The following is a 25,285-nucleotide window of genomic DNA, read 5'->3' as shown; positions in this document are numbered from 1 at the left end:
CACCCTTCCTACAACCCAGATTAAATCATCTGGTTCCCTCCATCCTGAACAATTTATTTTTTTTTTCCTAAGGGATCCCATCCAAAACTTTGGGACTATGTGATGTGAGCTCATGGCTCTGCAGGAATCTCCTGGCTTGTAAAGCGCCAGGTTACACTCTCCTTGTCAAGAGGAGACTGTGGAAATTTGGTTTTGCCTCTTCCACACGCTTGGTGTTGGTTGCTGTCTGTCAGGGCTCTGTCTGTCTGTCCCATCAGAGTGACCAGGGGACACAGGTCCCACATTTGGAAACTCTAAGTGGCTTCACTGCTCACGGATGAACTGGAACTGCTGCATGCAAAAATCTGCTCTTTGTCCCTTTTCCTTCCCAGTTTGGCTTTGCCATCTCCATTCTCAGAGATTTTTGCCCTTTATTTTTTGTCCCACAGACTAATGGCCATAAAGGGCAGTGACAAGTGATTCCCAAGTGCTCCTCTGTGCTCAGCAAGTGCAGGGTCCTTTTTCTGTGTGTTCTCCATCCCTTCCATCCACAGACTGTGGACCCAAAGGGTCTAAGAGGGAATATTAAGAGGCAGGTGCAAATGCAGGGCATAAGGGTGCATGCTTCTGTCGAGAAAATTGTAAACTAACAACAAAAAATCCAAATGAAAAGCAATAAACCAATTTCTGTTAACATGTGAATGTTAACCCTCTTCCCTTTACCAGAATAAAGGACAGGGTATGTTCAAGGAAATCATCCATCCATGCAGCAGTCAGAGCTTCCTCACAGAGGTGACTTTTTGCACATCCTGGCACACTCCCAAAATTGGTGACACTTCATTGCAAACCCCACATGCCTTTTTTTTTTATTTTATTTTTTCCTTCCTGACCATTCATTTCTTTGCACACAAAGCAAGGACAGGGGCCGACTGAGCAGCCTGATTTTTATTTTTTCCTTCCTTAATTTTTCTGTGTCTTTTCACAGCTGTTTCAGCTGACCTGGTCCCACATGTGCCAGCAGCATCCTCCTCCAGATCTCGGTGAGGGATCTGCTGTGTGGCAGGATGTCCCAGACCAGCAGGGCTGCCCACCTTGTCCACCCAGCTGCTGCCTGTCTGTGCAGTTCCCATCCTTTCTCCCCTTCCTCCTGGCCTTGGCCTGGCTCATGCCAATGCCTGATCTGCACCATCCATCACAGGACACAGCAGCCTGGCTCTGCAGGCCTGAGGAACCGGCACCACCGCTGGAGATGTGATCATCTTCGGGTTTTTGATCCTCTGCCTTCACCCAAACTCTTTGGTGACTGTAACTCCATCCTTCGCTTTCTACAGGCAGCTCCAGAAGCTGCTGTGAATTATCAAGTCACCCTGTCTGCTGCCAGCCATGGTGTTGAACCAGTTGTTCAGCTTGTTCTTGACCAGCACTGCTGACCTCACCTCTCCATAATGTTCTTCAGCAGCTTCTTGCACATATCACACAGCCCTAGGACACTCCACACACTCATTGCAACATTCCGGGTCAAATGACTCCTTGAAATTGTGCAACTGGAGAGATGAAGTGCTCCTTGATATCTCTGAACTTGCCAGGGATCAGCTCTTGCTCTGGTTTTGCTGTGCTGTCCCTCTTGCTCTGTGGAAATGGTTTTACCTTCTGACTGCTCCAGCAAGCAGCACAGTGAGGAATTTGGGTGTCAGGAAACTCACAAGGTTTGGGAGGTCTCTTGTGGGAACTCACCCACCAGGAGCCCTTTTCCTTGTTTAAGGGATCTTTTCTTTCCTGATAGCATGCAGGTACCTGGTTGGGCCAGTGCCCCATGCCACAGCCACACCAATCCATTCTCAGCCCCTCAGAATTCTTCAGTCTCCTGGCCTTTAATAGAATTATAGAAGAAACTCTAAAAATCATCCAGTTTCAACACCCCTAGCATGGGCAAGGACATTTTCTGCTAGACCTGATTTTTCTCAGTCCTGTCCAACCTGGAATTGAACACTTCCAGGGATGAGGCAGGTTCTCCAAACTGTGCCAGAGCCTCACCACCCTCACAGAGGAATTCTCCCTAATATCCAATCCAAACCTGCCTTCTGTCAGTTTAAAGCCACCCCCCTTGTCCTGTCACGACAGACATGCCCTTGTAAAAAGTCCCTCTCCAGCTTTCCTGTGGGCTCCCTTCAGGTACTGAAAGGCTGCAATAAGGTCACCTCAGAGCCTCCTTTTCTCCAGGCCAAACAATTCCAATTCTCTCAGTCTTTTTTGCACCTTTGAAGGTGCAAGAAGCAAGATGATCTTGTCAGCCTGCTTCTGAGGCATTATAATCTCCCAAACATTGAGAATCTCTTGATGGGTCATCTTTAAAAACTCTGGTAATATTTCCCCCATCTCTTCAGCCTGTCCTTCCCTCAAAGCAAGGAGATATCTGCAACATTAATGCAGAAGACCCCAGGGGAAATCCAGGCCTCTCCTTGCTAATTTTGGTCTTCCTAAATGCCAATCACAGCTTTTCAGCTCTGTTGCCTGTTTAGTTTTTGCACCTGTATTTCTTTTTGCTCATGTAGAGCCCCATGAGAGCCTGCAGGCCCTTGCCATGCCTGCCCTGGTTGGTGTTGGCCTTGCTGGTCCTTGACATGTGCCAGTCACTCACAAATGCCAGCCACTGGGCACATGAGTGGTTCCCTCCCAAGGTCAGGCTTAGGCACACCTTCACTGGTACCAAAATTCCCTGAAATCCTTCAAAGAAATCAGGGAATTTCTTCCTCAGCATTATTTGTAGGAGCCCATGGAGCTGGTCAGGGAGCCTGGCCCACAGCCCTGAACAGAAAGGCTGATTTCTGTAAGGTGACGAATCTGGAGTTTACCAGGTTTGGTTTTTTATAAGTGTGAGTCCTGCTGCTGCCCCTCTGGTGTTTTACATCACTGCCTTAAAACAATGTTGTTTCTCCGTGTGGTGTCACTCCCTTGCCTGTCCACCTGATTTTCCAAGGCACACAGGATTGTGCTGGAATCTTTAACCGGCTCATGAGCAGTGAGATTTTACCCAAACTGATCCCAGACTCCTGTTTTTGCTGGCCACAGCTTCCAGTAGCAGCAACCCTTTTGCTGGACCACTTCCCCTCATCAGACACTGACCAAGCTGGAGACACCAGAGAGCCAAGAAGAGTGAACAGACCCCAAAATGTTCCTTTACAGTGTCACTGTGGTCAGCTATCTCTGTGTGCCCAGCTGAACTGAGCCCCTTCTCTGTGTCCTGCTTCAGTTCTGCACCCTGATTCCTGCTCTGAGTTTGTCCTTTATCCTCAAGCTCCAGGTCTTGCTCAGATTTTATAGACTACAAATAAGTCACCCCTAATATTCCCTTCCTGTAAGTAATTAAAGAGAATTCCTTGAGCTGCACATTGTGTGGTGGAAACGGCTCATAAACAGTTTAAATCCTGTAGTTATTTGTATTCTATTGAACTGGATAATAAACTTCATCCCTGTTATTTTACCCTGCTACTCATGATTTTATAGGTGTCACTGCAATTCCATACAGCATCAATATGGAATTATTACCATTTCTTATTCTTGTGCCTCCTTCACGCCAAAAGCACAGCAAGGAACAGCTGGTTGTTCTCAAGAACCACAATAACCTTTTTTAAAAATATTAATTTTTGATACAGACTCCATCACCTCTTCAATATCATCTTTTTTCCCTAAATGTGTCCTTTTGTTTTTCCATATCAAAAGACACCCAGCCCATTTGCCCCCCATTCCAAGGCAGAGATAGATCTGTGTCAGTGAGCTCTTCTCTTCCCTATTTAACACTCCATACATTCAATTTTAGACTCCTTCACAATTGTTAGACAATGACCCTTTATTTTCCCCCTAAGTCAATGACAGAAACAGAATAATGAACCAGTTACCACCAAATTTCCCTCAGCAGAGACTCAGGGATTCATTTTACACAGTGAAATTCTGAGACAGATCTTCGTTTAACCAGTTGGATGCACTTAATTTGCACTATGGTGATTTTATTTCAGTTTGTACAACCCACTTCCAAGACAGAACTTATCAAACACTTTCAGAAATCAGTTACATCAAGAGTTGCTCCCTCTTGCTGGACAACAGCAGCAAATTAATTTGACAATGTCTATTTTCTATCTACACACACCTGTTGGTATCAGTTTCATTGCCTTCCTTTAAGAAGGAAATTAATCATTAATTAAGAGATGCACCCATACATTTCCTGCCTTTAACAGTGAAGGGCTGAAAGTCTGAGCATCACTAAATCATTAGCCCAAAGCTTTTAAACAATGAGCCAATATCAGCTTTCTTAGTGCTCTAAACTCTCCCAGCGTCCCAAAATGAAAAGCCAGCCCACACAATATGTTCCTGGTTCAGAGAGTTCTGGAACCCTTGGCTGTGAATTACCAGGACTGGCTGATCATAAAATATTTCATTTATGTGGTTGCTGTTTAACATAATGGAGCCCAAAATGTTCTTTTGCCAGCTCCTGAAATTAGCACACTATCTGATTTTTTCTGCCCCAGACAAACATGGAAAAGAAATACTAATTTAACATTCCTCCATTTCCTTGTGGTGGTGGTGATGGCAGCCACTGCCTTTATCTACCAATAGTTTTGATTATTTTTACCTTAGCTGACCATAAATTTATGTTTTTCTGTTTTCTTTACTCGTTCCAGAGTGGAGGTGGCTCATTCAGATGAATTGCACCAAAAGATTTTGCCCTTTACCTTACCCTATAGGAATGACCACTTATAGAATAACCAGCCCAGAGCAGCAAGCTCCATTTCAAATATCCCATTACACACACACACAGAAAAAAAAAAAAAAAAAAAAAAAAAAAAACATTTTAAAAGCCCAGAGATGCTTTATTTCAGCCCAGGTCAATTTCTTGCTGTAGGCAGGAGGGAAGAAGCCCCTTGCTTAACATTCCTCCCAGGAAAGACACAACCCAACAGTACCAAATCAGGCAAACATCATTGCCTGAAAAGTAGACTGCTGGAAAAATAAAATGAGGAAGAATTAAATTCATGAGATCAGAGTGAGGATTTTAAAATACCTTTTATGGATCTTAAGCCTGAGGAGAGGCTGGAGGAATGCAGGGTGCTGAGAACTCCTCCAAACACGTTTCCAAAGCCCCGGAGCGTGTGCTTAATCCAGCCACAAACAGGTGACTTCCTTCTGTCTCCCACCAGGTTCCTTTCCTCCAAAAACACAAAAGTCAGGCTTCTTTCCCAGTTTTGGTGAAATCACAGAGTTACTGCAGCCTACCCACACCCCTCAGTCCCTGAAAACTCTGAAATTCCCACTTGCAACTGTCTCAATCCGGAGGCGTCTGTTTAATCCCACCTTTATTGGGAGCACAGCTCTGGGGACTTTGCAGGGGTTCCAGACAATGAAGCTTTTATCAGAACTTCAGCTAATCAGTCTCTAACAAGCTCCCGCTCAGGAAGGGGCTAGGCAGGCACAGGCTAAAGCTAACCTGAGGGGATAAGGAAAAGGGGGAAAGAAAAGGGTTGGGAAGAGAGTGTTCTTCTCAAACTGGATTAGTGCTCCAGTCAGCCACAGAAACACTTGTGAGAGCACACAGCCACAGAAAACAGGGAGAAGGGCACACAGAGCAGACACTGCTCCTTTCAACCAGGATTTGCTCCCAGCAGCATCTACAGCTTGTGATGAATGATGATTTATTCCTTGTTTTGTGGCTCCATGACACTCAACAGCATAGAATTGCACTGAGAAAATATTAATATAAATAATCCAAAGCATTAACCCTCAGTTTGCAGCCTGCAGAGTTTAACAGAGATTGTGAACTCAGAACCAAACCAAGCCTGCTGTTGGTAGCCTGAACATGGTGGGATGAGGACAGGAAACATGGTAGAGTCAGAAAAATCAAGAAAAGGTTTGAAAATCTCTGATCTCATCATAAGGAGAGCTGGCAAAATTAGATTGCCAGAACTTCAGTCCAGAAGATAACTAGATACAGAGAGGGAGGAATATACATCATTCTCCTTAGGTATGGGATTAAAATTACTTTAACATGTGTACACACACACAGAACACCCCTCCCAAATTCACAGCAGTGAAATATCTATTGCACACCTTCAGATGTTCTCTGTTAGCCATTTGCAGGACAAATCAGGAGTTGTGTGAAAAAAAAGAGATATTCTTATAGCATATTAATAGGGACGAATAGGGGAAAAATGCTTGGCTCTAAGGAAGGGAGGGATACTAGATCTTAAATTTAATTTGAGCTGCTCTTAGTAAATTCCTTATTGTTCTTGAGGGTGGAGACACTGGAGTACTTCAAGAGAAAAGATAATTTTTCCATCTTGCCTCTGAGGATGAAGAACTCATTCCCAATTTCACTGATCATTCTGGAGAAAGATAGAGAAGAATTTTTACTGAGCAGATTTTATGTGGACCACGGAGTCACCACCTCGCTCCTCGCCAGCCCTGGGGAAAAAGGGAGACTCAGGTTGCAAATGCAGCCAGAACAAAACAAACCTGCAGAGATCTGGAGCCACTGAAGGGATCCTGGTTCCTCTGCCCTCCTGGTCAAGCCAAGAGAAGCCAATATGGGTTATTGTGCTCTGTTCCCTCAACACACACCCCATTCCCAGAGCTCAGCATCCTTGGGAAACACAGAGAGGCCAAGGTGGGGGCAGGAATCTGCTCCCACTGCTGGGCTCACTGAGCTCTGAAGCATTTTCAGGTTTCTGTGTTCAGCTGCACACACACACACACCTGAGATCCACGGCAGGGAAGGGGAGCCTGTACCTGCACGTTCAGGGCCCCAGGGGCACAGCCAATCCTCCTGCAGGGGAAAAGCGAGCGTGCACGACAAGGACAGGCTCAGCCCCGAGCCAACAGCACCAGGCAAGGCTGGGGAGGATCCTGCTCTCCTGCAGCACTTGGGAAGCCGTGAAACACCTTCCAAGGCAGCTGGATGGAGAGGTTTGCACTCAACCCCAGCTGGATGGGGATGCAAGCCCAACTCGAGGGGCCGCAGGCTCCTCACTGCCCACTCACAGAGCCAACAAAGCTGCTCAAACCCGGCCCCAAAGCTCTCCCAGAGATGGACAGCAGCCTCAGACTCCTACCTTGAAACTGATTTGTGTTTCATCATCTCTTTCCAGCTCGCTGGTGGGTTTCTGCAAACTGTCCCAGAGCTCTCCAGAAAAAAGCAGCATTTAGACAGCAGGGACACAGAGTGCTTTACCTCTTCATGCTCTCCTCATGCCTTGGCAGAAGGGAGCAGCAACAGGTCTGTACTGAGAGCTGATGATGTTTCGAGGCAACCCTGCGTGCTGCTTGCAGGATAAATGCTTTAAGAAAATTAAATGTTTTTACAGCCGTCACAGCATCAAAGCTTTATTCTCTCCCCTCTTTAAATTAAGTGTTGGTTTGTATATCCCTGCCATCCCAGCTATGTAATAACCTCTCTAAAGCTATTTTTGTTTCATGTTCCTTACTATTTGTTATAGCAAGCTGGAGTTTTCTGAGGACACGCGTTTTTTATTAGAGCTAATTCAGCATTATTTTCTAACCCGTTTCCTTTGTTGGAGGCACAGAAAGCAGCGAAGGGAAGCTCGAAGGCAGCACCCCGTGCCCGTGAGGGAAACTGCCTTCCCCGCCTGGCCATAGCCCGGCTGCTCCTCTAGATGGCTCTGCCTTTGCCCAAAAACATCAAATCCCTGGCGCAAAAACCTCAATTTCGAGCGATGCGGAGTCACCACTGACTGCTCCTCTCCCTGCTGCAGCGATCGCGGGGGTTTTGGCCAAACGGATAAACACGGATTTGATGTAATTTTAGAGAATAATATTTTCGGCTTAGCTCTTCAGACTCAGAGGGAAATTGCTGTTTAAAACTCTACCTGTTTCTTGTCCTTTAAATATTCTTTCTAGCTGTGATTTCTCTGTAAAATGCTTGCTTTGGGTGCCTGTTGTCCCGTCGGACTTCAAACCGGCGTTTTCCAGCTCTAAAAAAGATGAGGAGCTCTTATAAATCTTAAAGAAAAAGAAGCTGAGAAGGGAAAAGGCACCTTGTGAAATGTAATGTAAACTTTTCTCCTGCTGCTCCGGCTATCCGAATACTCACGGGAAGCTCTTTTCCCAAGTGATGCAAAATAAAATCAGCAAAAGCAACAGTGACGGTAACAAAATAACAATTAAAAAAGAAAAAAAAAAAAAACACATCGCCAAAAACCACACACGCACACACACAAAAACATAAGAAAAGAAAAAACAACAAAAAAACCAACAAAGCCCCCGAACACCTCTCTTTATGATTTTTATGATTAAAGGAGAAAACCCCAAATCCTAATTCTTTAACCCAAACACTTTTCAGTTCTTTTCTGTCTCAAAAATCGTTTATTCATTTGTTTTAAAACGAAATACAAAGTTGAAAACACTTCGGCTACTATGTCCCTGCTCAAATGACGCAGGGGATGAAAATTTGGGATTGAAGGCAGCTCGGGAAAGCTTCACTGGTTCACACGTGCTTTTATAACTATTTTATGGAAGACATAAATTCAAAGACTTTTCCCAAACGCTCCTCTCTGCCCCAAATCCTGCTGTCAGACCAAGACACCCGGCGCTTGCAGAGAGCGCATCGGGTATACACCAGGAAAGGGCATTTTTGGGGCATTTTTACCAGCAGAAAACTGAGTAACAACTCCATTTAAAAACGGGGAATTAAATGTGCATCTCATGTACTTGGTATTAAGACAAAGTCTCTAAATCATCCGGCACTATTGACGGTATTTTTGTTGTTACACGTGTGCTTTGCCCGGGACCAGAAGATTTGCCGGGTTTGTGTAGATCCCGGCTGTCGGGATCGTTCCGAACACCGAGAGCTTTTTCTCTGCAAAAGGATGAGCTTTCCATGCAGGCTCCCCCGGAGCACTAAGGCGAAAATAACTTTTATTCACTAAATCTCGCCCCGCGCCCTCCAGCCCGCTCCGCCCGCGGTACGAGAGAAGACACCGGTGGGGTTTGTTTGTTTGTTTAATTTCGGGCAATTCCTTATCCAAAATTAATGAACGGCGATCTCAGCCGCGGCTGTTGGGAGACGGACGGCAAAGCTTCACTTCAGGAACAGAGTGAGTTTGAGCGAACAGAGTTTGAGCGAACAGAGTTTGAGCGAGTTCCTCCCTTGGCGCTCCCGTCGGGGGACCCGCAGCGATGCGGGGCCGAAGGGATCGGGGCGATCGCATCCCTAGGAAAGCGGGATGGCATCCCAGAGCGCTGGGGCACTCGGGGAGGGGGCGGCCGGTGCGGGGGCACCGGGAGAGACCCCCAGCTCGGGAACGGGGGGACAGGCACAGCATGGACGGGGGGTGGGTCCGGCTCGGGGATGCTGCCCCCGCGCTGCCGGGAGCCAAATCCCTGGCGCCTCCCGCGGCTCCCCCGCCAGTCCCTCCCCCGTGGCCGCTGCCGGGGCCCGGCCTTGCCCCCCTCCGCCTCCCGCCCGCCGCCGAGCCGCGCTACTGGCTGCTCCGAGCGCGCCGCCGCCGCCCGCCCAGCCCCGGCCCCGGCCGCGGGCGGGGAGTGCGGGCGCACGGCAGCGCCTATAAGGGCGCCGCGCCGCAGCCCCCCGGGAGTTTTTGGTGCAGGGCCGCCGGGGCCGCGGGGCGGGGGTGTCGCCGGGAGAGCACGGCAGCGGCGGGGAGCGCCGGCCGCCCTGCATGGCCAGGGATTATGAGCGCCGGTGAGTTGCAGCAGGCGCAGCCCAGAGCCTCGGCGCCGGCGGCCGCCCCCGCGCCCCCGCAGCCCCGCAGCGCGCAGGAAGCCCCCGACATGGCCGTGTACTGCAGCGAGAACTTCAGCGTGTACCCCCAGCCCAGCCTTCACCCGCCCGGCGCCGCCGCCGCCGCCGCCGCGGCCGCCGCCGCCGCTGCCGCCGCCGCCGCCTCCTCGGGGCAGCGGGCGGGCGGCTACGCGCTGGGGGACTACGGGGCTCCCGCCAACGCCGGCTACCTGTGGGGCATGAACAGCCCCGCGCCCTACCTGCAGGGCCCGCCCGGCGCCGCCGCCGCCGCCGCCGCCGCGCCCTTCCTGCCGCCCGCCTCGTACGGCTGCTCGCGGGGCGGGCAGCTCGTGGGCTCGCCCCCGGCGCCCGGCTCGCCGTCGGCGGGCGGCGCGGAGCTGAGCTGGCTCAGCCTGGCCAGCCAGGAGGAGCTGCTGAAGCTGGTGCGGCCGCCCTACTCGTACTCGGCGCTGATCGCCATGGCCATCCAGAGCGCGCCCGAGAGGAAGCTCACCCTCAGCCACATCTACCAGTACGTGGCCGAGAACTTCCCCTTCTACAAGCGCAGCAAGGCCGGCTGGCAGAACAGCATCCGCCACAACCTCAGCCTCAACGACTGCTTCCGCAAGGTGCCCCGCGACGAGGACGACCCCGGTGAGGTGCCGCGCCGGGCGGGAGGGATGGCTGGGCAGCGGGGACGGCGGTGCGGACACCGGCACGGCCGTCAGAGAGGGGCGGCAGCGTCCCCGTGGCCGGCGGGTCCCCTGTCCCCTTCTAGGCGGGCGCTGTCCCGACACGGCGATCCCCGTGCCCCTGGGCCAGCGCTGTGATGAGCCCGCGTTTCTCCATCCCTTCCAGTGGAATGCTGTGATGGGACCGCGCTGCGCGTCCCCTGACCCGGCCCTGTGATGGGACCGTTCCCTTTCGCCCGGCCCGGCCCGGCGCTGCCCGCGGGCGGTGTAGGCGGGGGCCGGCCGGTCCCAACCCTCGCCCCCTGCCCTCGCAGCCCGGGAGCGCCGGTTGTGCAAGGCTCGGCTCCCTCGGCCCGTGATTCACGGCTCCCCTCCCTGCCCGCCGCTGCCCGGGCCGGCCCCGGGGCGCAGCCGGTGCCCGGAGTGGGCGGAGGCGCGCCCGGACAGCGCTGGTCCGGCCCGGCGGTGCCGGGACGTGCCGGGCTGGGGCCGCTCGGGACCTGGCGGGGTCACTGCGCCCGTCCCGGCCGTGGGCAGGAGGCGAGCGGGAACAGCTGATGGCACCACAGTACCCCGCAGCACGGCTTGTGCGAGGGGCAGCTTGTGTGCAGCCCCCGCAGCTCAGTGCTGCTGGCCTGAGTGTGCCAGCCCGCCTCTCCATCAGCTTTCCCATGAGCCATGGCCCGGCACTGCCTTGTCACCATTGCTGAGATGGCTGTAAGTGGCCCAGCTTCTATGGGGCAGCCAGAGCAAGGGGAGCCCCTCTTCACATTCTCTTTAGCCAGGCTGGAGGTACAAGTGCAGATCTGTTTGTGCTTTAGGATGGGAAGGTTCTCCTCTTCTATGTGACCTTAAGGCCACTTGGGCATTGGAGGGATGGAGGTGGAAATGTCCTGGAGACAGGTTTTGGATCCATGTACTGGACAAGAGAGGGAGGAGGAGCAGGTGCAGGAGATGTGGGTTCTCTGCCAGCTGGACAAAACATGGATGCTGCTTATCTGTCAGCAGCAGGTCTCACTGTCACAGAAGCTGACTTTCTCTCTTGTGTCTCCTGTTTTCCACCAGGGAAGGGCAACTACTGGACTTTAGATCCCAACTGTGAGAAGATGTTTGACAACGGGAACTTCCGCCGCAAGCGCAAGCGGCGCTCGGAGCCCAACGCGCCCGCGGCCGCCTCTGCGGCCTCCTCTCTGGGGGCCCTGAAGGCCGAGGAGGAGAGACCCATCCCAGCCACAGGCAAACCATGTGGAAACAGCCCACCCCCTGAGCTGGACCCCTCACCCTCTGCCAGGGACCATCCCAAGAGCTCCTCTCCCTCCAGTATCATTTCATCCACGCCCAGCTGTCTCAGCACCTTCTTCAGCGGCATGAGCTCCCTGAGCGGTGGGGGCAGCCGGCTCACGGGGGGTCTCGGCGGTGACCTGCACCACAGGAACTTCTCTGCTGGACAGCTGAGCAGTGGCACTTTCACCCCTTCCAGCAGCTCTTCTCAGGAGGTGCCTTCCCCGGAGCAGCTGCAGCGGGTCGCGGGACCGTCCCCTGCCTACTACAGCTCCTTCCACCCCAGCAGCGGCAGCCAGGGCGCCCAGTACAACCACTACTACAACTTCACAGTCAACAGCCTCATCTACACACGGGATGGGACAGAGGTGTAGGTGCTGGGGCAGCCAGCCAGAGCTGCAGAGGGAAAGGGAGCCGGACCATGCGCTTTTGCAAACAGCATTTCAACGTGGACACTTCCCAGGAGCTCTCCCAGGAAGACTGATCTTCTCACCTTTCGAAATAAGAGCACCCCTAAAGCACCAGCAGAAGGCAGATGCAATGTTCTTTCCCCCATCCAGGAAAACAATAGGTGGTGTAGATGCTTTGCCATCTAAATTCTGCAGGCGTGAACTGAATTGATGTTTTCAGAGGTTTCTAATCCTGAATGTAGAACAAGAAGTTTAAAAACCATAGCCATAAAGTGGTGTTGGCAAGAGCCAAGCGTAGACATCCAGTGAGTTTTAGCAGAAAACAGGGAAAAAAAAATGAAGAGATTTCTTATGAAGTGCCTTGTACAATGTATTAAAAAACCTCTTCTGCCAGCAATTGCCTGTGTAAGCTCTTGCTTGTGCCCTGATCCTGCAATATGCAATGCACAGGGGGAATATCCTGTATAAACACCCACCCAAAACCTCCTCAGACTCACCGAGGGTCTTCCTGTGTCTGGCTTATTGTTCAGCAGGGCTGTGTCTTGTAAAACAATCTTCTTTCCCTGAGCTTAGTACCAAAGATAACTCTAGCCACGCAGCTTTAGCACAAGAATAAACACTGGGGTATTTTTATACATATTTGTACGTAATGTAACTCTTCTGTATATACGTTTCTATGTGGTTTTATATTTGTAAATTATGCTCTGGAGCTGTACTTATTTATAATGTGTTTTAAACTTTGTTAAAGTTTATTTTACTTTGTTTCCCCCCTTTTTTGTTGTTTTATTTGTTTTGAATTTTTTGTTGGTTTTTGTTTTTAGTGTACTACTGAAACTTTTCAGGCTGAACAGCTGTTGGGAATAAAATATTAACAATTGTTAGATATTGGCCTGGTTGTTCATCAGTATGTTTGAAGTATTTCAAAACTCTGTGGGAGACAGGTTTTTCTTTCACATCATTTGGGATAAAAGGTGTAAAAATGTATGAACAATATCGTGTTCATAAATTTCCACCCTACTGTGAGTAGGGTGAAAAAAACCTGCTTTACTCCCATAAGAGACACATCCGGGCTGGTTTGCAGTTTCTTGGAGTCTCACTATGCAGTGTGGCCACTATGTCGATTTTGTTTATTTTTCTCAAAGGTCTGAATCACAAATGTTCTTTTTCGGCAAGGTTTGGTAAAAAAAAAATAAAAACTTGCAATGGTAAAAGAGGCAGGACTGGTTCCAGCGCGATGCCAGCTAGCAGGAGGCTCAGTCTGTTTTACCAATTAGTTTCTCTAATGGGATTGTGTGACAGGATTGCACCTGCTTACACTGTGGGCAAGTGAAGAGGTGGGACCAGCCAGCCAGAGGGCCAGGAAGCACTTTTGGGAATCCTCCCTGATTTCCTGCTGCTGGGAAAGGAGAATCCATCATCCAGCAGCCATTGCAGTACACCCCCTCATGATCGGGAGCTGTTTGTTGGGGACTGTTTTCAGATACAGCGTAAATGTAGGTGTCTTCATGGGGAATGCAGCATCCACAGTGAAAGGGCATAAATGTGGGTGTCTTCATGAGGAATGCAGCATCCACAGTGAAAGGGCATAAATGTGGGTGTCTTCATGAGGAACGTGGCATCCACAATGACAGGGCATAAATATAGGTGTCTTCATGAGGAACGTGGCATCCACAATGAAAGGGCATAAATGTAGGTGTCTTCATGGGGAATGTGGCATCCACAATGGCAGATCATAAATGTAGGTGTCTTCATGAGGAATGCAGCATCCACAGTGAAAGGGCATAAATGTAGGTGTCTTCATGGGGAACACAACATCCACAATGAAAGGGCATAAATGTTGGTGTCTTCATGAGGAACGTGGCATCCACAATGACAGGGCATAAATGTAGGTGTTTTCATGGGGAAAGTGGCATCCACAATGAAAGGGTATAAATGTGGGTGTCTTCATGGGGAATGCAGCATCCACAATGACAGGGCATAAATGTAGGTGTCTTCATGAGGAACGTGGCATCCACAATGCCAGAGCATAAATGTAGGTGTCTTCACGGGGAAAGTGGCGTCCACAATGACAGGGCATAAATGTAGGTGTTTTCATGGGGAAAGTGGCATCCACAATGAAAGGGTATAAATGTGGGTGTCTTCATGGGGAACACAACATCCACAATGAAAGGGCATAAATGTAGGTGTCTTCATGGGGAATATGGCATCCACAATGAAGTTACGGTGCAATTGCAGCAGTTTAACACCCAGCATGTGCCCTGATTTAGGGCCATCCCTGCGGGCTATTCACAGCACAGAGCAGTTGGCAGCCTGTGCACTACCTACCTGCAGAACGTACAGGGCAGTGATGCAAGACAAACCGCCAGCCTGATCCAAACTATAATGAAGCCATGACGAAACGTCAGATGACTCCCATGTGCTTGGGATCGGGACCAAGGACCTGCCCCGGCACTGGCCAATCCCTTTGTGCAATCCTGGGACCAGTGGGCGGGTGGCAGCTCCTTGTCCCTCCTCCCCCTCGCCCCTTCCCAGCACAGATACCATCTTCCTGGCTTTAGGGGTAATTCCTCCTGGTTTTAGTTCCATCTCGGGTGATGCAGCGATAATGGGAGGGAAAGGGCAGAGTAGCACTAGGAAAAGGACAAGGTGGTCAGTCTTGCCTTGCTTCAATCCCACCAGGTGTGGAATAGCTTTATTTGGAGTTTGATGTAAGAGCTGTGGAGGGATTCCCAACAGCTCTGAAAGATAAAGATCCAGTCCCTAATTAAGCAGGAACTGCATACTTGTGTATCTAAGTGACCATTGCACCCCTTCTCCCCTCTGGCAGGCTGCTCTCAGACCTGGGCAAGCACTGAACCAATGCAGGACACTCGTGTGTGTCCAGCTCGTGTTCTTCCACTCAGATTTTTTTAAATTTACCCTCTTCCATCTCTAAGGAAGAGATGCCATCTCTTTCTGTTTTAAATTATTTATAAAATGCCACCATTTTTTAAATTTACTATCTTCCATCTCTGTAGAGCTGTGTCTCTACAGGCATTACTCATAAATGTTTGAGGATACAGAACCAATGGCAAATACATGTTCCCACTTCCATCAGCTGTGTGTTTCTGCACAGTACCCATAAACTTTTGCTCCTGAGGATCCCAAATCTGACAAATTTGTATTGCAGGGTGGTTTGCACCGGCAGTATGTCCTCAGCAATATCCCATGGCTCAACAGGGTTTGTGCCACTTCAGCTGGCAGGGGCACAGCCAGAACCTGCCAGAGCAGAATCAGATAAGGGTTCACCCACCACAGTGTTCCAGGCTGGTCCTAGGGATGGTGGTGGGCTCAAGGGAGGCTTTGGAAGGTCTGACTGTCCCCAGTGCATCTGTACAGCCATAAGCACAGAGCCTGCATCTTCCAGGGAAAGCAGCACATCCTTAGCTGGAACCAGGGAATGTGGCCTCTCCTCCAGAGGAGCCACCCGCAGTGTGCTCAGGGGACACTTGAGAGCAGATTTCAGCAAATAGGCACCCAGTCTGCCGAGGAGACAGTGCATGAGCTAATGGCAGCCTTTTGGGTTTCCTTTTGCCATTGAAAGAGACTCCTTTTAGAAAATCTTGGGAGAGGGAGGGCAAGAGGATTGAGTTTAATGAAAGGCAGTTAAAAGCAGCAGGGCTTTTGTCATGGGTTTAGGGATTTGCTGAGACTCCCCGACTGAGGGAGGGGGAAGACAAAGGCAATTAGCCTGCTGTCCCACCCTGAGAGTCCCCAGTCCCCTATAAATGCCAAGGCCATGCCTGGAGTGGGCAGTTCTCCATGACAATGAGCCCGGGTCAGCTGATGGCCCAGGAGCCCGGGGCACAGCCCACTCCCAGGGAAATCAGAAGAAAAATGTCCTTCCTTAGGAGAAAGGCTCAAACTTCAGGCCATCATCCCCTCTGCTCCGGCAGATCTGTGGGGATCACTCCATAACCAGCCCTTCACAGAACGCCTGGCTTTAGGAGAGCAGCGATTTCATGCAGATTAGCTGGCAGCCCACGGATCCCAGCTGCTGGCCACTAAACACCACAATGTAGCTGTGCTGGGAACTCTAGACAGGGAAGAGAGAATGATGTATCTGGTTTTTAAACTTCTTGTTCCACATTCATGATTAGAAACCTCTGAAAACATCAATTCAGTTCACGCCTGCAGAATTTAGATGGCAAAGCATCTACACCATCTAACGTTTTCCTGGATGGGGGAAAAAACATTGCATCTGCCTTCTGCTGGTGCTTTAGGGGTGCTCTTATTTCAAAAGGTGAGAAGATCAGTCTTCCTGGGAGAGCTCCTGGGAAGTGTCCACGTTGAAATGCTGTTTGCAAAAGCGCATGGTCCAGCTCCCTTTCCCTCTGCAGCGCGGGCTGGCTGCCCCAGCACCTACACCTCTGTCTTCATTGATATCAGAAGGTTAATTAATTACTTTATTATACTGTATTATTCTGTACATCTAAAACTGAATCTGCCAAGCACTCAACCCTGCACACAACTGCACACCCTGCACTGAATCTCGCGACTGTCACCCAACAGTCCTCACACACACACACACGGGGCCCTGATAGGCCAAGGAAACAAAACTCCATCACTCTGGGTAAACAATCTCCATTTTGCATTCTACTTATGCACAAACACAGGCACAGCAAATGATAAGAATTCTGTTTTCTTTCTCTGATGTTCAGAGAATGTAAAACTGGGAAATATTGTTGAGAAGAATTGTGCCTTGCTTTTCTCCAGGAAGAGAAATGTGGGGCTACATCACAAGAAGTCTCACCTTTTCTTGTTTTCTCCACTAATTTTTAGGCACCCAGAGAGGTGCCTCCCCAGCTGTGGTACTCTCTGTGAAACCATGGTTGTGCTGATGACTGCAAATTCAGCTGCCTGGCACCTCTGCCACACTCCCAGCACACACAACCCTTGTGGGATCCCAGTTGTTGGTTTCTCTGGGTCTGGATTGAAGGCACTTGAGACAGTAGTTCATGTTTGGACTCAGGTGTTTTTCATTTCTTATCAGTAAAACAGTCACACAACCATGAGTTCTGCAGCTTTTCATTAGAAGGCACAAAATGACCAACAAGCTCTTGTTACAAGGTCTTTTAAGACTAAACTATCCAATGAAGAGCTGACACCTGGATTATTTTCCCTTTTAACCCAATAACTGATCCCACAGAGCCCACAATGCAGACTGGTCTGCCCAATTACAAAATGCCACCCAAACCTATGAAGGAGAAGGAAGAAGAAGCAGCATGAAGAACAAACCCAGGATGACACCCTGTGCCCTCCATTTTGCTGCCATCCACAACACACTAAAAATCCCTAAACCTCAATTTCTCACCAAGTGATGCACCTACACTGCTCTCTATAATCTATTTCACACTTTTGTGGATTCTGGTCTATCTTGAAGTCTGGGAAACTTTCTCCATGAATGAGGGTCAGAGTCAGTGCTGCCCTGGGGGTCAGGGCACCCCAGAGCAGAGAAATATTCATGGTGCCCTGGGTTTCCACAAACCCCTAAAAAAGGCATTCCCCACTGGAAAATGAGCACAGTCCAGAGGCGTTTTCAGAGGTTGGATCAGCAGCACAGATGCTTGCTGGCTCCTACGTGTGGCATTTCTCCAGCGCGGGGTTGTTTAACTCTGCTCAGCGCTGCCCTCACAGAGCTGCCAGCCGAGGCAGGGGCAGGCACCCACCAGGGCAGGGCCAGGCACCCACCCAGGGCAGGGCCAGGCACCCACCCAGGGCAGGGGCAGGCACCCAGACAAGGCAGGCACCCACCAGTGCAGGCACCCACCAGTGCAGGCCTGCACTTGAGCTGCTGCAGCACAAACTCCCTGCCAGCACAGCTGGGCCGGGCCCGTCCCCTAGAGGAGACCCGGCTCCCCCAACAAAGGCCTGTGCCGTGCCAGGGGAGCTGAACCCCCCGCCCCAGCAGCAGCCCTGGTTGGGGCGCTCGGAGGGGATCCCGGGGGCACAACAGAACCATCCACGCTGGGTTTCATCGCCCGCCAACTCCTGCACAAGCGGGGCTTCAATCACCGCCACTGGCCACGGGCTGTGGTTTCTGCTCCTCTGAAGGTGCAGCCTTTGATTTGCCCCTGTCGTTCACCAAGCCCATGGAATTTGGCTGAGGTGTGTTGTTGCCTGTACAGAAGGTTTTATTGCCTTTTTTTTTTTTAATGGTGATTTTCCCCAAAATTTTTAGGAATAGTTCAAATGATACAGCAGTGATGTAAACAAGAATCCCTGCTCTCTCCCTCTCTGTGCTTCTAGAGATAAAAAATATCTCCATCGGACTTCTTGAGATAAGGCACTGCAAACCCTGCAGATCTCACCTGACTCTGAGTGTGATGTACCTAATTCTGCCCAGCTGGTGCTGTCAGTTTTGTCTTGATAGCACACAAAATAAGAGGGACAAAGACTCATTTTGTAGCTTGACCAAAGAGAGTCAAGATGAGAATCAGGCCTGGCTGATCGTCCATAGGTGGCTGACACCTCAGCTAGAAATAGCTGTGCCAGATGGAGACTGCAATAATTGGGAAATTGGTATTTCTCCTTGGCTTTTGGAGAGTAAAAAGACTGGTTTTATTGCCCTGTTAGAAAATCCCTTCAAAACTAATTATTCTTTTTTTTTTCCAATTGCTGAAAAAAGGCAGATGGATTTGCCTTTTCTTTTTTTGTTCTGTTTGGCAGAAATCTCCATCAAGCTGAATTTCCACCCCTGTCCCCCCCATCAACAATTTCTATGAAAAAGAAGGTTGATGGAACGTTTTTGACCAAATTACTGAGTGCAATATTCACCTGGGTAAGGTGACGAGAATTTGCCCCTCAAGGAATAACTGAAGTGTGATGTAAAACATCAAAGGTGTTATTTTTTTTTTTAACCTTATACCTGAGCTATCTCTGAATCATATCAAATAATCTTCTCATTTCATAACACCATACAATGCAGGCTAAAAGTGTATGTGATCTGCTTTGTGTACTGCTGAATGGATGATTAAACTGTGTAACCTGAGGGATAGTCATCCAGGGCCTGCCCCAAACACCGTGAAGTCAGGGGAAAGACTCCCACCGACTTCAGAGGGCTTTGAGCAGACCCATAATCAGCCAGGCTCTCAAACACTTCAGGTGCTGCCTATGAGACTGCCTGGGGACACAAAAACGCAGCTAAAGGTTGCACATTTGTGAAATGGAAGTTGCAGGCCTGATCCAGGCACTGGCTGCCCCAGGAGAGCACAAGCTCTGCTCCAGCTCCTCGGATCATTTCCCCTTCCCTGCAGCCCATTGTGTCTGGGGTTTATTGACAAAGCAAAGCTCTCACCATGCAGCCGATCCACGTTTGCCATAACAGTGAAAAATCAGGTCAGGACTGATGGTTAACCTGCCTTCAGACCCTTGAAGGGGTGCTGATTAATTTTTATCTAATTTACATCTAATTAAAGCAAATAGCAGAGCTGAGCTGGGCCATTTCCCTCCCAGGCCAGTTCAGGGGTGGCAGAACCCACACCTGACCCCATCACTCCTCAAAGGGTGATCCTGGAGGACACAGGGGTAGTGCCTCAGCTCCACAACAGTGTGGGGGGTCACAGTGAACACGGAGCAGAGCCAAGCTTGGGCTTCCTTCAGCAGAGTGAATGATGCTCAAATGGGGATAAATTACATTCCCCTTGTGTGGAAATGACATTTTCACGAATGGAAATGTTGTAGTCGAGACAATGGACATCTAATGAAACTGTCAGGCAGCAGGTTCAGAGCAGACCAGAGGAGGGTGATGGAGACACCCTGGGATCACCTTCAGGACACTGGGTATCACCCTAAAAAAAAAAATCTGGCTAAGTAAGAGCAGGCAAGTTGCTCTCTGCAGCTGCCTGAAGAGCTAATTTAGGCCAAGCTTTTAGACTCCCCCAGGGCAGTAATTCCTGGATATCTGCAGATATGGGACATCTGTCATGTGGGGTCATGTATCTGGTTACAAACAGCAGCATGACCACCAGAGAAGGAGGTTTCAAAGCAAGACACAGCCCTAATCCGTAGGTGAGCATCCTTTGTCGTGGGGGAAGAAAGCTCCTGCTGGGGGAATTCTTTGAGGTGGAATAGGAAGTTCTGATAAGCTTTTAAACTCTACTTATTTTATCCCTGCCCAAGCACTGCTGTAATCTGTGCAAGCACCTTCCAGCAATGCAGCAGAATCAGTGTATTCCCTCTTGCCTGCTGCTAGGACTGCTCATGAAGCGAAAATCTTTTGGGTTTAGTGACCTGCTAAGCCACTGAGATGCTTACAATTCAATGGGATGGAAAGGGATCCATCCAAGGGTGCTGAGGGAGCTGGCAGAAGGGCTCACCAAGCTCCTCTCCATCATTTATCAGTCCTGGGTAGCTGGGGAGGTCCCAGCTGGAGGTGCCAACGTGACACCAATCCACCAGAAGGGCTGGAAGGAGGATCCAGGGCAGTGCAGGCCTGTCAGCCTGACCTCAGTGCCAGCCCAGGTTATTGAACAGATCACCTTGAGGGTGATCACACAGCACATACAGGACAGGCAAGGGATCAGACTCAGCCAGCAAAGGTTTAGGAAAGACAGGTCCTGCCTGACCAACCTGATCTGCTTTTATGACCAGGTGACCTGCCTAGAAGATGAGGGGAAGGCTGTGGATGTGTCTACCTGGACTTGAGCAAAGCCTTTGACACAGTCTCCACAGGAAATTCCTGGAAAATCTGGCACCCATAGCTTGGTCAGGTGGCCAGAGAGGTGCTGGAATCACAATTCCTGGAGGTGTTTATGGATTTATGGAAAGACTGGATGTGGCACTCAGTGCCATGGTCTGGTTGACTTCGTGGTGTTCAGCCATAGGATGGACTTGACGATCTCAGGGTCTTTTCCAACCTAATTGTTTCTGTGATTCTGGTTTCAGCAAAATACTGTTTCTTATTTATGCAGTCTGCTCTCCTTGTTCTCCTAGAACCAGCTGTTTGTGAAGGGCAGCCTGGCTGGAGATGGCAGGAGGTAAGAGCTGTGATGCGCTGAAATTTGCAGCTCCACTGTCCCCAGCACCTGGGGCAGCAGTTTTGGAACTGAGCTCAAATCATTATTTGGTCAGGAGCATCAAAACCATCACAAGTCTCAGTGGCAGAAGGTTGGACAACCTTTGCTGGGCAGCAGGAGAGCAGCACAGCTGGGACAGCTGTGGTGAGATGCCCTGGCCTTGCCCTGCTGAAGCTTCATCAGAGCCCTCGTTTGGACCAGAGATCATCCTCAAGCTCAGGGAAACACATTTACACCCTGGTTAAGACAATGTGAGTTTTGTGGCTTTCACAAGCAAAGTGAAAATAAACCACAATCTCTTCAGATAGATCTCTCAGCTGATGAGAAAGGTTGGGGGGACTTTCCCTGCTTGCTCATGCAAGTGATGGGGAGCAGCTCTGTGTGACTGCATGTGGGCAGAGGTTGTCAAAAGATGGTAAGAGCTGTCATACTTCATCAGAGAAAAAAATTTGTGTCTTCCTCCTCATGGTGGGACAGCAGACCTGGCAAGAAACCAAGGAGACCCTTCAAGAATCAGGAATTGTGTTTATATCATAATGGAACAAGGGATGGTATTTATTTTCACTGTCCCAGGCAGGGAATATGTGAGCAGTGGGAAAGCCACAGCAATGAGCTTGTCATGAATGTTAAGGCCATTTAGCATAACGCTGAATTCTGCTCTACTCCAGGCAGCAGCTGCTTGCCACAGTGTGAAACCTCATCTGAAAAGGTGGCAATCCAAAGAGACAATATGACTGAGCAAGTGTCACAGGCCCTGTTTTACTGCAAGGGAGCATCATGGGACAGTGATTTGTCAAAGGTCACACAGTGCTGTGGCAGATGTAGGTGACAAATCCACGCTTTGCAGTGCCTCCACCACTGACCTGTCCCTGCTGAGTCAGCCTGAAACCCTCTGGCATGGCTCCAAACTCATCCTTCCTTTGTGCTTTCTCAGGCAAGAAATCCCAGCATTTCTTGCCTAAATCTTACCTGTAGTGGCTCCACACCAAGGCATGGGTGCTGCTGGGGAAACACTGGCCCTGCCCAGGAAATTCTACAGCATTTCATCTTCCTCCCTCCAAACCCCGCAGGTGACCTGCACATCCAGGGGCTGGCTCTCTCCCAAAGGATTCTCATAGGATGTAACACCCAGGAGAACTGGAAACGTGCTAAACCTGCCATAAACAATACCAGCAGCTCAGAGCTGCAGTGACCAGAAACTTGTGATCCTTTTCCACGCCAAATCTGCCCAGGCTTTGCAGTGAGAACATCTAGTTTGCACACTACAATATTAGAAGAAAGGGTTAAAATGCCTTATGAGCTGAATCCTGCCCTGGAGCTCTGATAATCTAATTACAGCAGCTCAAGTCCCTTCTCTTCCCCCAGTGCAAACCTCTTTGCATGCAGGAGTGATACCAATCTGATTCCACCCAGTTTGAACTCTCTCCAAGCAGCAGCCTTGCTTGCACTTGTGCAGCTCCATCAAGGCACTGCAATGCTCTAGGAGCATCCATTCTTCCTTTTCCTGAGGGTGGAGGGATATTTTTCCTCATTTTTGGTGGACAGATGAGGTCCTGGACCATGGTGAAACGCTTTGGGTGCAGGAATGCTGCATTGCTCCTTGCCACCAGCAATCTGTTTCCACTGTAATTCAAAGGATGCCCAGAGTATTTGTGAGGAGGGTGCTGGAAGCAGGAGGAAGGATGACTTCTGAATGTGGGGGTCCCAGTTGTTGGTTTCTCTGGGTCTGGATTGAAGGTACTTGAGACAGTAATTCATGTTTGGACTCAGGTGTTTATTATTTCTTATCAGTAAAACAGTCTCACTGCTGTGAGTTCTGCAGCTTTTCATTAGAAGGCACAAAATGGCCAACAATCTCTTGTTACAAGGGCTTTTAAGACTAAACTATCCAATTAAGAACTGACACCTGGATTATTTTCCCTTTTAACCCAATAACTGATCCCACAGAGCCCACAATGCAGACTTTTCTGCCCAATTACAAAATGCCACCCAAACCCATGGAGAAGAAGGAAGGAGCAGCATGAAGAAGAAACCCAGGATGACACCCTGTGCCCTCCATCTTGCTGCCATCCACAACATACTAAAAATCCCTAAACCTCAATTTCTCCCCAAGTGATACACCCACACTGCTCTCTATAATCTATTTCACACTTTTGTGGATTCCAGTCCATCTTGAAGTTTAGGAAACTTTCTCCATGGATGAGGGTGAAAGTCAGTGCTGCCCTGGGGGTCAGGGCACCCCAGAGCAGACAGAGAAATATTCCCTGTGGTGCCCTGGGTTTCCACATCTGAACTGATCTCTTTTCCTGGCCAAGTCACTCTGACTGGATCCTCAGCTGCTGGGAGGTGTTGGCTCAATAAATCTAGGAAAATATTTCAGTTTGCAGCACAGGAACTGCCCCAGCTGCCTTCATGTCGGGTATCCAGGTGGGACTCAGCCCCTGAGTGGGCACAGCCCCTTTCCCTGCTGCTGACAGGAGCTGGGCACCCTGCTCACCTGCACACACCCACCTGCACACACGTGTGATCCAGGGTCTCACCTGCAAGCTGCATCCTGCCCTCCCTGCCCACCTGCGTGCCTCACATCCCCACCAAAACTCCCCTGCTCTTTCTGACAGTGGGATTGGTTTCACCAGCTTCAGGTGCTTCCAGCACAGAATGTCAGATGTCTACATCTGAGCTAATCACCCTTTGAACTGATACAGAAATTGGAGTGGTGCACCTGCTTGTATTTTTTTTTTTTAGGTTTTTTTTAGGTTTTCTTCAGGAATGGATTAATTTGTCCCTAGATCCCTACTGCCAATGGAGAGATTTGCTGTAGGTGGCTCAGTTCCCTCTCCACAGTAAAATAAATGTGATTTATAGAATCAAGGGCATGAAGGGCAGGGAAAGCTTCACGAGGCCTGGCCTTCTGACTGTGCTGCTGCAAGGTGGGAGATGGGCAGGGAAGGAGGGGTTAAACAGGAGCAGACAAACTCTTCAGGAACCATTCATCCATTCCACTGCCCATGGAAGAGATCTTTTCTTTCCTTTGCTTCAGCACCTACAGGAGCCACTGTGCTTCTGCGATTGTTGAGGGAATGAGGCCCAGTCCCTGTTCTGATGCAAATCCCCTTGGCTGCATCCTGCCTTTCACAGCATGGACAGCTCCATTTTCTCTGAAGGCAGCCCGGGGTGGCTGAGTGACACCGAGGAATGGAGTTCAATGGCCCTGGCTGTGAAATGCTGCTCAGGGCGTGGGGAGGAACAGCCCACAGGGACCCTCCCAACCCCTGCGTTGCTCCTCTTGTCCTCGCTGCAAGGATGCAGGCAAATGTGCCCAGTGCAGGTTTCCCACTGGCTTTGCTGCTCAAAGAAGTGAAGGGAAAATCTCCCTCCTTCCTTGCCAGGGGAACTCTGTGTTTTCCTCCACCCTCCCCAGTCAAGGGGAAGAAGACCCTCCCAAACTATCCTTTCACATTACGTTTTCAAAACCTGCCTGGGGTAGAAAAATCAGGGTTGGGCGCACCAAATCACATTTAGACTTAAAACCCTTCTGGGTTTACAAAGTTTTTCCAAATCTTAGCTGCATTTCTAGTTCTGGCACTTGTATTGAAATGTACTGTATGTGGTAATTTCAAATTCTTTTTTTTTTTTCCATAATATTTTTCAAGACTTCTTGCACTCAGGCAATAAATCCAATTAGGTCCAATGGATGTTAGTGGGAGCCAAATTTAATTTTCAGCTCCAGACATTCTTTTACTTGTTTTTCTTTCTTTTTCTTTCTTTTATTTTTATATTTTAATTTTTTCCTTTCTATTTTATTTCTTTTTTTTCTAGTTGTTTTTTTTAAATCTTCTTTCTTCTGCATATTCCTTCCATCCTCTCTATAATCCTTTACAGAATTTATACCAGTACCTGGACTCTGCTCCTTTTCCTTTCCTTTATTTTTATATTTTAATTGTTTTCCTTTCTCTTTTGTTGAGGGTTTTGTGTTTTTGTGGGTTTTTTTGTAGGTTTTTTTATCTTCTTTCTTCTTCATATTCCTTCGCTTCCCTCTCTAATCCTTTACTGGTACCTGGACTCTGCTCCTTTTTCTATCCTTTATTTTTATATTTTAATTTTTTTGTTCCTTATTTT

The 25,285-nt window shown here is 49.4% G+C and overlaps 1 protein-coding gene and 1 long non-coding RNA gene across 2 annotated transcripts; one reads left to right on the top strand and one right to left on the bottom strand.

Moving 5' to 3' along the window:
- Window positions 1–4,818: 4,818 nt before the first annotated feature.
- On the bottom strand, window positions 4,819–10,266 carry LOC141729084 (uncharacterized). Its single transcript, XR_012580333.1, has 3 exons — window positions 9,988–10,266; window positions 7,080–7,958; window positions 4,819–6,353 (listed from the first exon to the last, which is right to left on the bottom strand). It is a non-coding gene; the product is annotated as an uncharacterized LOC141729084 (long non-coding RNA).
- Window positions 9,498–13,322, top strand: FOXI3 (forkhead box I3). Its single transcript, XM_074540533.1, has 2 exons — window positions 9,498–10,381; window positions 11,485–13,322. Exons 1-2 carry the CDS (start codon window positions 9,679–9,681, stop codon window positions 12,072–12,074), a joined length of 1,293 nt encoding a protein of 430 aa, XP_074396634.1. The 5' UTR covers window positions 9,498–9,678; the 3' UTR covers window positions 12,075–13,322.
- Window positions 13,323–25,285: the final 11,963 nt, after the last annotated feature.

The sequence above is a fragment of the Zonotrichia albicollis genome, chromosome 5, assembly GCF_047830755.1.
Source record: "Zonotrichia albicollis isolate bZonAlb1 chromosome 5, bZonAlb1.hap1, whole genome shotgun sequence".
Taxonomy (NCBI): Eukaryota; Metazoa; Chordata; class Aves; order Passeriformes; family Passerellidae; genus Zonotrichia; species Zonotrichia albicollis.
Note: the sequence above shows the minus strand (reverse complement) of the source record. Positions and strands in the feature narration are given on the sequence as shown.